Raw genomic sequence first — 14,955 nt, 5'->3', positions numbered from 1 at the left:
TGTGGATGCAGTGGCCGTGGAAGCATCTCAGTACTGGCATGGATCTCCATGTGGTTCCTTCAGCTCCAGGGCTCTTGTTCCATCAAGGTAGCTCCATGTGGCTTGTCATCAGGAATATGAAGCAGAGAATGTGGGTCTGGCCTCCAGTGAGCTATTTATCTCTGTAGCACCTCCACATGAGGTCATCAAGATTGAGCGGCTAACCTCCCCTTCATTCTGAATAGTCTCAAATTGACACCAGATTAGGAGATTATGTAACTATCACAGTCCTCAAAGTGACCTCTTTGCTTTTGAAAAATACTCTACAGAGGTATTTTGCAGCAGAATGGTCCAGTGCATTGTATCATGATTTCCTGACTGCTGCGTCTGTGGACCTTGCTTGTGGATCCAAATCAAAGGAAATCCTTGGCAGCGTCCGTCTTTTCTCAGTTTATCACGATGTTCATTGGCCCATTTGTGAGAGTCTTTGTTTTCTTTATATTGAGGTGTAGTCTACATTGAAGGCTATAGTCTTTTATCTTTATCATTAAATATTTCATGTCCTCTTCACTTTCAGCAAGCAAGGTTACGTCATCTGTTTATCACAGCTTGTTAATGGGCCTTCCTTCAATCCTGACACCATGTTCACCTTCCTATAGTCCAGCTTCTTGTGTGATTTTCTCAGCAGACAGTATAAATAAGTATGTGCAAAACCATTATCATTGCATAAAAGGACAAGACTATTTGACAAAAAAAATGGATAGTGAGAGGCCTTCATAACATTTAGTTCAAGACACGTTAAAATAATCATGAGAAAACTGTTTTGGTACTATGAATCCCCACCAAGTGATTAAAATCATGCAATTAGAGGTTAGGAAATGATCCATCAAAGAAAAGACTGTACACTTTATGAAGCTTGTATTTCTATCCTAGGACCAAACCAGCACCCCTGACCACTGAAATGAAGCAAAAGATTGTACACTTACCACTATCTTGGGACTGGAGAAATGTTCGTGGTAACAACTTTGTTAGCCCCGTTCGAAATCAAGGTATACATTTTATTTTATTTTTTATTAATTCATTCTGAAATATTTAATGAGTATTTATTATATATCAGATGCCTGGATAGATTCCGGGGATTAAGAGACGAAATGGGCATGTTCCATGTTAGCAGAAGAGTGAAAAATATAATATGACTATAAATTCTCACTGCTTCCTTCTGCATTCCTACCAAACTTCATTAATAGATAATGGGTTGTACGTTAGGCTGCTAACCATGAGGTCGGCAGTTCAAAATAACAAGCCGCTCTGTGAGAGAAAGACGAGGGTTTGTACTCCCTTATAGAGTCACTTCCTAGAAACGCACCAGGGGCACTTTTGCTGTGCTCTCTAGGGTCGCCATGTCGTAATTGACTCCGTGGCACTGAGTTTTATGTCATGCTCAGTGTTTTCTAAGAATGCTTCTCAGTACATAATCCATGAAGCCAGTGTCAGGAAACAGATTAGACGAAGACTAGCTCAAAAGGAGCGACTCACATGGAAACAAAGAATTGCACCTAGCTATTAGTGCTGTAATAAATATAAGTGCTTTATTCTCTTTTAAATGTGATTCTTAAAAGATGTTAACCAGGAGTAACTCTTTTGACTTAGATTATAAAACTGAGTTATTTCTGAAATCCTCCTTTGCTTCCTAATCTGTGCCTCAATTTCTGTCATTTATTCTTTAATTATTACATAAGCCCAGAAATTAGATCATTGTTCCCTCATACAGTACATGTTTCTGAAACTGTGTACGAATCTTTTGATTTAATTGATACCAGACTATAACAGAAGGGGTTTCGAAAGTTTCTGGAAGAACAGAATTAAAAGACAGGATGAGGTTTTTGAATCCTCCTTGTATTTGATGGTAAGTATGAGGTTAGCGTCCTAATCAAGGGGCAAATCTAGGCTTGTCGAAACGTCTATTTTGATTGCATTTTTTGTTTTGCTTTTTTCCATATACTTGATTCAGTATAAATTGACTGGCTTAATAACGCTTCCTCTGTTTGCTCTGGACAGCAAAGTTTGCTGACGTCCTACGTTTTTGCTGGCAAGGACTTGAACGTCATGTACGCACTCTTTAGGTTTCTAACTTGTAAGCTCATTTTGAAGATAATCATAGTACACATGACTGATTTGTTACTATAAGTGTACTAATTACTATCTGGAAACATTCTGATGAGTGTCTCCTGAGGACAATAAAGTTACATTTGTTCTGCCCTTTCCCTACTAAAACTCCTTTGATAACCAGTCTCTCCCAGTGATCAGCATGGAAGTCGTGTGGGGCATTCTGAATGTTCATTGCTTTGACAAAACAAGATGCCATCAAGATTCCTGGGGGGAAGGGAGACTCTGGATAGGGCAAGATATGACAAAATAACAATCTGTGGATTATCAAGGGCTCATGAGGGAAGGAGGAGCGGGGAGGGAGGGGAAAAAAAGAGGACCTGATGCAGATGGCTTAAGTGGAGAGCAAATGCTTTGAAAATGATGAGGGCAAAGAATGTATGGATGTGCTTTATACAATTGATGTATGTATATGTATGGATTGTGATAAGAGTTGTATGAGCCCCTAATAAAATGTTTTTTAAAAAGTAGATTCCTACTCGTCATCTGACACAGGCAGACTCGCCTTAACTTTTCCTTGGCACCGCTGGTTCTAGGACTCTCGATTTGGACAAGAGTAAGTCCTGAGATCCCTGCCTTCCTTCTCTTTTGTGAAAGAGAATTAAACTTTAGTTCGTCATTGAACACATATGTTCAGTGCCTGCCTGTAAGGGTGAAGCACATTGTGCATGCCACGGTTTGAGCTCAGGATTTGGCAAATGGCCAGCCCTCAATAATGTGAACCACACTGTTATACTGTGGCTTTGTTGTGTATCAATACCTACTGTGTTGGAATTTTTTTAATCACAGAGAATGGAAAGTGCTTGTCCTAGAGATCGATAATTCAGGAAAACATGGAAGCAAAAAGTTCAAGTGCAGTAGGATAAGTCATTTGTTAAGGTCTTTCTAGAACTGAGCGGGAGCATTTGAGAAAACAGAAAAGCTTAGTTGCTCTCACTTCCTACACGGTATGTTTAACTAGTGATGTAAGACAATCGTTTGGGAGAAGGAATCGTTGTCTGATAGGCAGGGTAAGCACTATTACTGTCTCCACTGTTCTGAATTCTTGGAATGTTATATAGTTTGAAGCTTTGGTGGATTGCCTGCTTTTAAATGGACCCTTCAACTTTAATATCTTCTCAGATACTTGAGAAAATTATGCAGTCAAAGTTTCCTGGCTTGACTTACTTGTGGTGCTTGGTGCCCTATGTTGGGGGAAATCACACTATTTTCTTGTCTTCTTACCGGAGTTACTGGGGGATTTTCACTAACTTTAGGAATAATAGTGTACTAGTAACTCAGAATTCAAAATTAGGCTTAGTAAAAGGAGTTCTTGTTCTTCTTTTTAGAGAGCCAATCAAAAATTTTTAAAAAATAGAAATACTGGGATGGGAAATGAAGTTTTGCTTTTATACCTGAAAACGACTCAACTGTATGCGGTAGGCGTACAGCTAAGTGGACCTGAAGTGTGGGAGGGAGCAGGAGCTGGGGAAGTGGATGAAGTAGACTTCTGGGGGTTCTCCTTGTTATACTGTCTTCTTTGTGAGTACATCGTTAAGAGAGAAGGGGAGGGTCTCCTGGGGGGGTCACCTTAATGAAGACCTGCTGAGTTTCAAACCATTTCACTTAAGTCTTGATATTGTTTATATTATGAGAGCTGGAATGAGGAGATGTAAACCATCTATTCCACTTTCCTTGTGCTTCCACACTGAAAGAGTTGCCCCAGAGCAAAGGTCAGGGGGCTTATCCTAGCTTCTCGAGAACCCCCACCCCTTCGCAGTGTGTTCACCACTGTTGGAGAGGCAAGCTCAACAGAGTTGAACTATACTAAACTCAAGTTGTCTATTTGACATTGTGGAAATCAGATTACTGCCAAACTCCAGCTGGGCCATACACACTCATTCTTCCTTATTGCACTCTAACCTTCTGAAGGGAAATATCTCTTTTAGAATCTAGACTCTGACCCTGTCTTTTGAAAAGCGGCATTAATTACTTTGACAGCTGACAGTCTTCTGGGAAAGTTAGAGACTTGAGGAAGGTTATCGTCTTTCCTCATTCCTGTGATTTCTCTGTTAACCGAGTCCTTTCTGAACCCTTGGATGTCCTGAGGCTTGCTTTATCCACAGGACTTGGTAGTCAGATGATGGGAGTTTAATGGTTAATAACTAGAGAAAATTATTAACGTGAGTTCTGGAGACCAAGAGAGATGCCCAGAAGTAGAGAATTTCTAAACTCACTTCAACTGCATTATTTACTGAGGAACCACGATGGCATAGTGGATAATGAGTTGGGCTGCTAACTGCAAGGTCAGCAGTTCAAACCCATTAGCAATCTGAGGAAGAAAAATGAGGCTCTGAAGGAGAAATCTAGAACCCTATCCTGCATAGTCCTTGTGAGTCAGAATTGACAGTGAATTTGGGGTTTGGTAGCCTATGAAAATAACACTGACTTGCCTATTTACTGTCCCTCAACCAGTTCTTTGACACCATCGTTTGAAAGAGATATCTTAATGGCAGTGTTGTTCGGATGGTTTTTAAGAATAAAAAGGTTCAAAGTAAGAGAAAATCTGAATGTTCTTTAAGGTACACACAGACCTATAAACTATGAAGGGCCCTAGACATGGATTTGGAGATGCTACGGCAGTTGTCTCACCTGTCTATTCGCTACCTGACGTCAGACAGGTCACTGCTCCTTTCTGGGTCTTAGCTTACTCACTGTCGAGTGTGTAGGCGAGGCAATAGCTTCATCACTTCCAGAATGCTCCTTAGAAGCAAAGATGGTGAGACTTTGCCTCATTTCCTTTGGCCGTGTTGTCAAGAGAGACTAGAACCTGGAGAAGGAAATGCTTGATAAAGTAGAGGGTCAGAAGAAAAGAGCAAGACCCGTGACAAGATGGATCGGCACTTAAGAACAATGGTGAAAACAGCGCAGGTCCGGGAGTGCTCAGGGTGACTGTGAGTCAGAACAGACTAGGCAACACCTAGCCACAACCAAGTTATTTGGTAATGCTGACATTCTAAGGAGGAGAATTCTAGAAAACATCAGATATAAAAGCAGTATGAAGTTTCATCATGCTGACACCCTCCTCCAGCATCGTGTGCCATGAGAAAGCCAGGCAAAACACATGGAAGGGAAAATCCCGGGCTTCTTTTTCCAGGAATGTAATGCATCAAAACAAACAAAATGCAGAATGGACTTCTGCCCCTCCCCCCCCAAAAGAAAAGCAGTTGTGAATTAGGGTTCCAGTAGACTTTAGGCCCAAGACCTTGTGGGAGTGTTGAATAATTCAGAAGAGATTCATATTGGTACCTAAGGCCTCTACCTGTCTCATAGATTTGGAGCAAGTTAAGGCTGGGTGTTTCTATTGAATTCACTCCATTTTCTGGAAGTAAATATCTGCTTGCTCATTACTTGGCTTGTTCTACTTTCAAATATGCACAGAGTTTCTTTACTGTCAGGTACCAAAATGAAGAAAGCATTTTCCTATGAAAACTCAAGGGAATTCAATTGAGTTATAGGAAGAAAAAACCATCAAAATGAAGCTGAGCATGGAGTGGCTTGGCTTTCCTTTGCACCCAGGGAAGAGCACGAATGGCAAGTTGTCTGGAGAAAGGGCAAACAGTGCCCCCCCCCCCCCGCCCTTCCCCAGTGATATTTTTGAATGCATACTATTCCTTGGAATGTGCTTCGCTCTAATGAAAGAAGTTGTTAAAAAACTAAATTCAGATTAACTAAAGAAAACAGGCTTCTCTCCATGTCAAATGAGTCTGGTTTGTTCTAAATTGTGTAGCTATTCATTATTCTTATTTTACATACATATGCGAGTGCTTGCTACTTAAATATTGTGATAACTAATATCCTGGTAATATGAAGAATGTATTAAATATGTAGAACTGGATTTAACTCCAGCTCCTAGGCTTTCCCTCTTGTAGAATTCATATCAGTGGCAGAGATGAAAAAGGCCATATTAAAAAAATCACTCATTGAATGCACTCCAATTCCTAGTGATCTAGGGATCTAGTTCTAAGACGTTTTCATGGAAGCAGAAAGCTTTGACTTTCTCTTGCTCTGTGACTGGTGGTTTCAAACTACCAGTCTTGAGATTAGTATCAGAAGAGTTCATTTATGTAATACTAAAGCTGTAAAAGTTTTCCTAGAATTGAAAAAAGTGAAAGTTTCAGTATTGCTATATAATCATATTTTCACATGTATATTTCTTTTACGTACACATATTTTAAAGGAACATGTAGGAAAAGAAATATGTTTAAAAATGTTTCTTCTAATACAATACATTATGTGTGTGCGCGCGTGCATGCGTGTGTTCTCTGAAACAGCAAGAAAGATCGAGAGAAAGATGAAACTTTCTACTCTTGTAAAGCGTGACTGTCTCAGAGCCCACAGGGGCCATTCTGTCTGTCCTGTTGCGTTGCCGTGAGTCAGAATGGACTCGGTGGCAGTGGGCTTGGAGTTCTGAGATACCAAATAAATGCAGAGCAGATGCTTCTTAAGTGAATATGTACTGTATTTAATATCCAAGCGTTAGATAAAATTGTTTTCTTCTTTTGTCCTAACCCCCACCCAGCTACTCATATTCCTCTCTTGAAAACAGGAGGCCTTTTAAGGAGTCTGTAGCTGTAGAGTAGACAATAACATCAAAAAATCCTGTTGCCATCAAGTTAATTTCAACTCATAGCAAGCCTGTGGGGCAGATTTAAATTTCGCCACAGTACTTCCTAAACTATAATTTTTTTTATTATTAAATACTTTTATTGAGGGCTCTTACATCTCTTATCACAATCCATACATTCATCCAGTGTGTCAAGCACATTTGCACATATGCTGCCATCTTCATTTTCAAAGCAGTTTCTTTCTACTTGAGCCCTTGATATCAGCGCATTTGCCCTCTCCCTCCCCCGTGCACCCTCCCTCACGAAGCCTTAATAAGTTATACATTATTATTTTCATATCTTACATCGTCCTATATTACCCTTCACCCACTTTTCCATTGTTCATCCCCTGGGAAGGGGTTATAGGTTGATCCTTGTGATTAATTTCCCTTTCCTCCCCCCACCTACTCCTAATCATCTTGGTTTCCCTATTCTCATTGTTGGCGCTGAGAGGTTTACCTATCCTGGATTCCCTGTGTAGCAGACTCTTATCTGTAGCAGTGTGCATGCTCTGGTCTTATCTGATTTGTAAGATACAATTGAGGTCATGATAGTGGGGGGAAGGAAGCATTAAAGAACTAGAGGAAAGGTGTGCATTTCAACAGTGCTCTGCACCTTGACTTGCTCCTCTCTTTCTTGTGACCCTTCTGTGAGGGGATGTCCAATTGTCTACATGGGCATTGTGTCTCCACTTCACGCCAACCCCCCACCCTCATTCACATTGGGTATGATTTTTATTCTGGGTCTTAGATGCCTGATCCTTCCTCATGATCACAAAGGCTGGTGTGCTTCTTCCATGTGGGCTTTATTGCTGCTCAGCTAGATGGTCGCATGTTTATCTTCAAGCCTTTAAGACTTCAGACACTATATCTTTTGATAGCTGGGCACCATCGGCTTTCTTCACCACATTTACTTATGCACCCATTTTGTCTTCAGTGATCATGTTGGGAAGGTGAGCATCACAGAATGCCAATTATTAGAATAAAGTATTCTTTTGTTGAGGAAGTACTTGAGTAGAGGCCCAATGTTCATCTGCAACTTTAATAAGTACATAGTTCTATTCCTCTCTCATTATTTATAAATATATTTACATATAAATACATGCCTGTAATTAGACCTCTATACATGTCCTTTGCTTCCTGGTTCTTTCCTCTATTTCCTTTTACTTTCCTCTTGCCTCACCATTGTGTTCGGCCTTCATTTGGGTTTAGTAATTCCTCACTGCTACATTGCCCTTGATTGGGCCCCACTAGACATCGTATTGTTCCCTTATTCCTAGTTGGTTTCTCTCCCCTTCTGTTATCCCACCTCCCCTTCTCCCATATCCTCCCAGAACCATTGATCCCATTCTTTTTATCTCTGAATTGTTTATTCATCCTATCTTATCTAGATAGACATGCAGAGACATTAATAAGTGTAAAAAAAACAGGCAAAGCCAAACAAAACAACAAAAGAAGTCAAAACCAACAAAATAACAACAACAAAAAGAAAGGCACTGACAAAAATGGAAAACCCTATAAATAATTTATGGTCTGTTTGTTAGCCCTTATGAGTGTTTTCTAGTCGAGTCTGAAGGGGGGTCACACTCTGTCTCCCTTAAACTGTAATCTTTATGGAAACAGATTGTTACATCTTTTTCCTATGGAGCAGCTAGAGTAGCTGGTGAATTGGAACAGCTGACCTTCAGTTAAGTAGTCAAGTACTTAACCACTGTAGCACCAGGCTCCTTGCAGTGGACGTTAGAAGCTATTCGAATTCTGCTCTCATTTCACTACAATTTATTTGCCTCATGTTCTCACTTCCTTATTGCCCTTCTTCACTCCTATGTTCACTGTTATAATCAAACCTCTGGTCTCTTTTAGGCTTTGTTGTATTCTGTCACCTTAACATTGGTAAAATACAGCTCTCTGTAAGACACACTGAGCCATTCATAGGATTACTTCCACCCAACACCCTTTGGTAAAAGCTTCTTTGAAGGTATTTCAAAGCTCAATCTAATTGCATCTCCTCTTTCTAGTTTTTCCTCAGTCTGATGCCTCAGCCAGCTACATAAATAATTTCTTCAGTTCTCAGAATACTTTTAAATAATTCTCAGAAATTAATAGGTGTTTTTTTTTTATTCTAAAACAGTCCCAAGAAAAGCCGCTGTAAAAGTTTGCCTGTAAGCATAGTAGTGTTTGTGGATCAGCTCTTCGGTGCTGATTCTTATGAACAACAACGACAATGGTCAATGGGAATATATTATGTGCCTCAAACATTCATGTTTATCTCTGAACCCTTGTGCAAGCATCAAAGGTCTCTTCTTTTTTATCACTAGCATCTTGTGGGAGCTGCTACTCATTTGCTTCTATGGGGATGCTGGAGGCACGAATCCGCATAGCAACTAACAATTCTCAAACTCCAATCTTCAGTCCTCAGGAAGTTGTGTCTTGCAGCCAGTATGCTCAAGGTAAATGTATTTTACACGCACAATTGCCTGTCTTGTTTCTGGTGTGCAGTTGGGAAAGACAAAGGACAATATATTGGACAGAAGGGAGTGTCTGTAGTCGGACAAGCTGCGTGCACGGTTGGGCCATCACTTACTAGTGCCTGGTTCTCATGGGATTTATCGCACCCTCCCAGCTAAGCAGCAGGCGGCATGCCGAGGCTCTTCCTCAAAACCAATGCAGCGCTATCTAAATTGTGCCCCCATCAGGGCTTCTCTGAATCTTAGCTGCCTCTTGCAGTCATTACTTAGCCATCCTCAAAACCCTAACAAGTAGAAGAGGCACCATTACTGTTAACAGCCCAGAACAAAGGTAAAGAGAGGTTCTGGGGCTCTTGAAGGGCACACAGCTTAGCCTTTAGACTTTCAGCTTCATGAGCACACGCCAATTACAACCATTCTGACGCTGATTTATCTCCGGGAGAATGCTTCCAGAGCAGGTTGTAGGTGATGTATGCAGCAGACCCAGCGAGAATCGCTCCAATTTTAGAGTTTCCTAGTACAGACCCCAGATATGACCATGTCGAAGCTGTCTAGCCCACCACTGAAACAGCCTTTCTATGTGGTGGGTGGTTATCTGTCAGTGATCTTCTCAGTCTTTCTGGAATGCTCGTTAAAGTCAGTAATTGTGATTGCTAGACTCAAGAAGCTGTTATGTATATACTAGCCCCTACCCTCTTGAAGCTTACAGTGAGATAAATTGATATAAATAGACCATTACATAAGCACGAATCAAAGTATACTGGTGAGAAAAAAAGTACAGGGTATGGATTGGTGTAATAGATCCAGGACAGAAGGGAGGTGACAAGGGCCTAATTATGAATTTTCTGCAGACGTAATCAGGGAGAACTTTTTTGAGAAAGTTTCTAGTTATAATGAATGGTTATAAAATAACAATTGCTCACATTATTGAATACAAATTCCTTGTCTTTACATAGTGTAAATGATTAAGTAGTGTAAATAAATAATTTACATAGTGTAAATACTACTATCCTGTGTCTTTTTCCATTTGTATAAGATACAAAGAAGTGAAGTTCAACCAACGCTAGATTTGAACCCATGTAGCTGGACTTCAGAACCTGCCTGCTTAACCACTATGCTATAGCTTCTTCCCATTTTAGGTTCTAGATAACTCAGTTAAATGAATAAGTGTGATAGGATGGATAGCTAGATGGCTTAATGGATGGATGAAAGGAGTGACATTAAGGCTAATTCAACTTTCGCATCTAACTGAATTAACTAAAATAGAGAAGTGTGGGAAATGGACCATTTCTAATAACTGTGCATGCTGTTCATCCTCAGGCTGTGAAGGTGGCTTCCCTTATCTCATCGCAGGGAAGTATGCCCAAGATTTTGGGGTAGTGGAAGAAGGCTGCTTCCCCTACAGAGCCACGGATTCGCCATGTAAAGTGAAGGCCGACTGCTTTCGCTACTACTCCTCTGATTACTACTATGTCGGAGGTTTTTACGGGGGCTGTAATGAAGCGTTGATGAAACATGAACTCGTCAGTCATGGGCCCATGGCAGTTTCTTTTGAAGTCTATGATGACTTCCTACACTACCGAAAGGGGATCTATCAGCACACTGGTCTGAGAGATCCTTTCAATCCTTTTGAGCTGACTAATCACGCAGTTCTGCTTGTGGGCTACGGCACTGACATAGCTTCTGGGATGGATTACTGGATTGTGAAAAACAGTTGGGGCAACAGCTGGGGTGAGGATGGCTACTTCAGGATCCGCAGAGGAACAGATGAGTGTGGAATTGAAAGCATAGCGGTGGCAGCCATGCCAATTCCTAAACTCTAGAGCGTATCTCAGGATTTCATAACTACAGCTCTCAGCCCCAAAGAGTCTGATTTACTAATAGACTTGGGCATTTTATAGAGATATTTTTCAGAAGATTACAAATAAAATTCCTATGAAGATTTTTGTCTTTGAAATCCAAATTGATCTCAGTAACAATATGCCTTCCTATCAACCACTGGCCTATTATCTTCCAAGAACTTAAGCAATATTTTGACAGGTGACAGTGGGCTCTGAAGAAATGGATGTTGCTAATCATTTGTAATCCTACCAGATGCTATATTTTAAAAAGTGAAATTTATACCTTATTTTTACACTGTGTATATCACAAGAAAATATGGCGATGCTTATGAATTAAAAAAGAAATTTTAAAAATGTTCAGGTAATATATTCTTTCTAAGTTATTTGCGTACATAGGAGAAAGTGTACCAATGAGTCTTTCCAGTAGGTTCACACTAGGTCACATGGTTTCAATTTAAAACAACATGATGGACCTTTATGGCAGGTGGCATCCCCTGATAATTATCCCTAGTTGATGAGCCAGAAGCCAAACAGGGAGGAAGTAGGAGTTTAGATAACATTTGGATATTGGTTTAACTAATTCATATAAAGAACCCCACATATATTTTGCCTTTAAAAGTCTTTGCAATAGTAGCTTAGTGGACTTTTCTTAACCTTGTAGACATAACAGGACCTTGTATCTTCAAGGAATATTTCACAGTGATATGAAACCTCTAGAAGTCTTGGTGGCTCAAGTATCAACCACCCAACTCGTAATCAGAAAGTGTGTGATTGGAAGGCCTCCAGTGTCTTCACAGAAGGAGAGCCTGCCAATCAGCTCTCAGAGTGACGATACATAGCAAAGCTTGGTGGTGGCTTTACTCTGTCACATGCGGTTGGTTACCTGGGTGGAAATGGAAGGGAAGGCACCCAACAACAACAACATGAAACTTCTATGCATAGTAAACAGCACCTTTTACAAATTGTGTGGACAGCAGGTGAGTGGGCAGTCTGGGCTCCAAATGACAATATGTCAGAACCACAAGTCTTTTGGAAATTTGGAACTGGGAACCATGGAAGTTGTCTGCCCTAATTTTGCACAGATGGAGATGGAGGCATTGAGAGGGGAAGCGACTCATCCAAGGTCACACCACTGCCAATCAAGAGAGCCATGGTTCAACCGTTAAACGCCACAATCCTTGCACATCCTAGCACACCGACTGACCCCTCTACTGGAGTTTTCATAACCGCTAGAGTAACAAGCTGCATCCTGGGAATAGCTCCTTGGCATTTTCACTGTCAGTGCTTTGGCTTGACCCTCATGCACCTTTTACCATGCAAGCCACAAGCACTCCCTCCCCTTGGACTGGAGTGGCACTCCAGGAGCACGCGCCATGTTGATGTGCGGTTTCCTGGGCCTCCTGGCACATTGGCACATGCCGTGGCTCTTTCATCCCATGAGGAAGTAAACACTCAGAGTGACTGCCAACGTCCTTATCATTTGGAAGGCCTCCAAAAAGTTTTTATTTCCTTTGTTATTGGTTAAAATGAAATCTTATTCCTATTTATGCCTTAGCCTTGCTCTTAGGTCAACACTAGAAGCCAAGTACGAATTGATTTTCTTTTGACTAAACATTTATCAAGAGTACGTGATTGTCAGATTTTACTTAGCACGCTACTGGGGAGTCTCTCCTTCTGGTTCTCCCATTGGAATGCAGTCAGCTTGCACAAATGGGAATAACTCTTGGAGCTGCACCCTGCCCCTAGGACTCTTGCATAACTGCATAGAAGGTGCTGCCTGAGCACTGCAGGGAAATCATTGCCAACATCCTCCATCAAATACTTTGGGAAATATTGAGACACTAAATACAGTATAAATCTTGCTGACTGGGAAAGCAAAAAGGTCACAAATACAGTTAGTTGAGGACCAAACTCCAAATTCACGGCCATCTAGTCAATTATGACTCAAAGCAGTCTTATAAAACTTATGGGACAAAATGGGACAGTCCCTTTGGCTTTCCAAGATGGAGTTGGGATTGACTCAGTGTCAGGGAGTTTATTGGTTTTTTTTTGGGGGGGGGGGTTTATAAGAAGGAGCAATGACTCATTTTAGCCATGGTGGCCGTGTTCCTTAAACATGATGGCAAGGCCACCAGGGAGCCAGCATGAGAAGCCCCTCTGTGTCCCAGAGGGACCCAGTGGCAAAGGTCCTTGAACCCAGACACTTGACCTGAAGTTGAAGTATACCAATTTGTTTTTCTTTTATTTTCTTTGAAAAAAGTAAGAGTTTAGCAAAACAGACTTAGCCTTTTCCTACTTCCCCTGCCCACCCCAATGGGTGGCTACTCTGGAATGTTTTCTTTACCTCTTCTGTGGGAACCAATTACAAGTCTTGCCCCAGACCACCCAGCAAAGCCCCTCACCATGTTGGCACCTGGAGCCACTCTATGGAGGACTGACTGTCAAAAACCTGGCACAGCTGCCCTCAGAGCCCAAGCACTGAAACCTGCCATCTTACCAGGTCCTCAACTCCCCTTTCCCTCCGTGCCCCTCTCCCACCACTTTCACCTTTCCCCCAACACCTTGCAGAGGGGTCCCTGTTGCTTCGGAGGCAAGGAAGTGGCAGCCTCACTCAAACGGGAGCATGATTTTTGCTCCTCAGCTTTTACATTCTGCTTTTATTTTATTGTAAATTGATCTATGAGGGGGTACCCCCACACACACAAAGTTGATACGCAGTTAATCAAACTTTCTGTTTAGTGGTTTGGAAAAGATTGCATAACAGCAACAATAAAGTCCTGACTTTTAGTGAACAGGGGTTTTGCCACCATGACAATGCACCTGCTCACATAGCCATCTCAGTGAGCCACTTTGGGGCAATAAACAGCATGCTTCCATTGCCCCATGCACCTCACTCACCTGACCTCTCTCTATGCAACTTTTTTTTCTTTCTGCAAATTAAGAGGAATATGAAAGCACAGCAATTTGAGGACATAAAAGAGGTGAAGAAAAAAATGAGGGAGGTGCTGTCAGTCATCCAAACAGATGTGTTTGAAACGTATGTCCAAGAATGGGATCATAGATTTGACAAATGTATGAACTGTATTTTGAACAATGATAAGGTTGTTTTGTAAAAAAATTAAAGACATAGCTTTGAAAAAAAATTTGTTTTGGGGGGGTTTCCTCCTCATATGTCCTCTTTTGGTGACTATTTCCTCTACCCCTGATGTTACAAACCCTTGCAACTGTGTACCACACTGTCAGACACAGGTAGACCACACCCAACCCAGCCAGATTCCTGTCCCTGCCATTGACTGGAAGCCCTGACTGCTGCAGAGCACATACCTGCTCCTGGAAAGAACAGGGCAATTCCAACCTACATAATCCAGTGTCCACCTTGCTGGCCCCTGAGAGCCCTCTGTGGACAGAAGACTCTATATCAGTGGTTCTCAACCTTCCTAATGCCGTGACCCTTTAATAAAGTTCCTCAGGTTGTGGTGACACCCCAACAGTAACATTATTTTCATTGCTACTTCATAACCAATTTTGCTACTGTTAGGAATCATAATGTAAATATCTGATATGCAGGATGTATTTACATAGTTACAAATTGAACATAGTTAAAGCATAATGATAAAAACAATATATAATTATATATTATGAAATATTTATTTCTAATTACAAATAAATGAAATTTTGTCTTGAAGCATGGTGTAACATGAGTAAAGCCTTCACACCCTGGTACTTGTATGTTGGCATATCTGCATGTGGGCGGGCCCACCTGGAGACAGATAGAGGAGCAGTGTCTCGGTTAAGACCATCAGAAATATGTGTTTTCTGATGATCTTAGGCAACCCCTATGAAAGGATTGTTTGAT

General features: G+C 41.2%; 1 protein-coding gene across 1 annotated transcript in view; it reads left to right on the top strand.

Moving 5' to 3' along the window:
• CTSC (cathepsin C) overlaps positions 1-14,673 on the top strand; it is a 53,224-nt gene extending 38,551 nt beyond the window's left edge. Inside the window, exons 5-7 of the mRNA XM_075546430.1 lie at positions 913-1,028; positions 9,109-9,240; positions 10,579-14,673. Coding sequence (XP_075402545.1) covers positions 913-1,028; positions 9,109-9,240; positions 10,579-11,081 — 751 coding nt within the window. The 3' untranslated portion in view covers positions 11,082-14,673. The remainder of the gene's footprint in view (positions 1-912; positions 1,029-9,108; positions 9,241-10,578) is intronic.
• Positions 14,674-14,955: the final 282 nt, after the last annotated feature.

The sequence above is a fragment of the Tenrec ecaudatus genome, chromosome 4 (genome assembly GCF_050624435.1).
Source record: "Tenrec ecaudatus isolate mTenEca1 chromosome 4, mTenEca1.hap1, whole genome shotgun sequence".
In the NCBI taxonomy this organism is placed as follows: Eukaryota; Metazoa; Chordata; class Mammalia; order Afrosoricida; family Tenrecidae; genus Tenrec; species Tenrec ecaudatus.
This window is presented reverse-complemented; position numbering and strand designations above follow the sequence as displayed.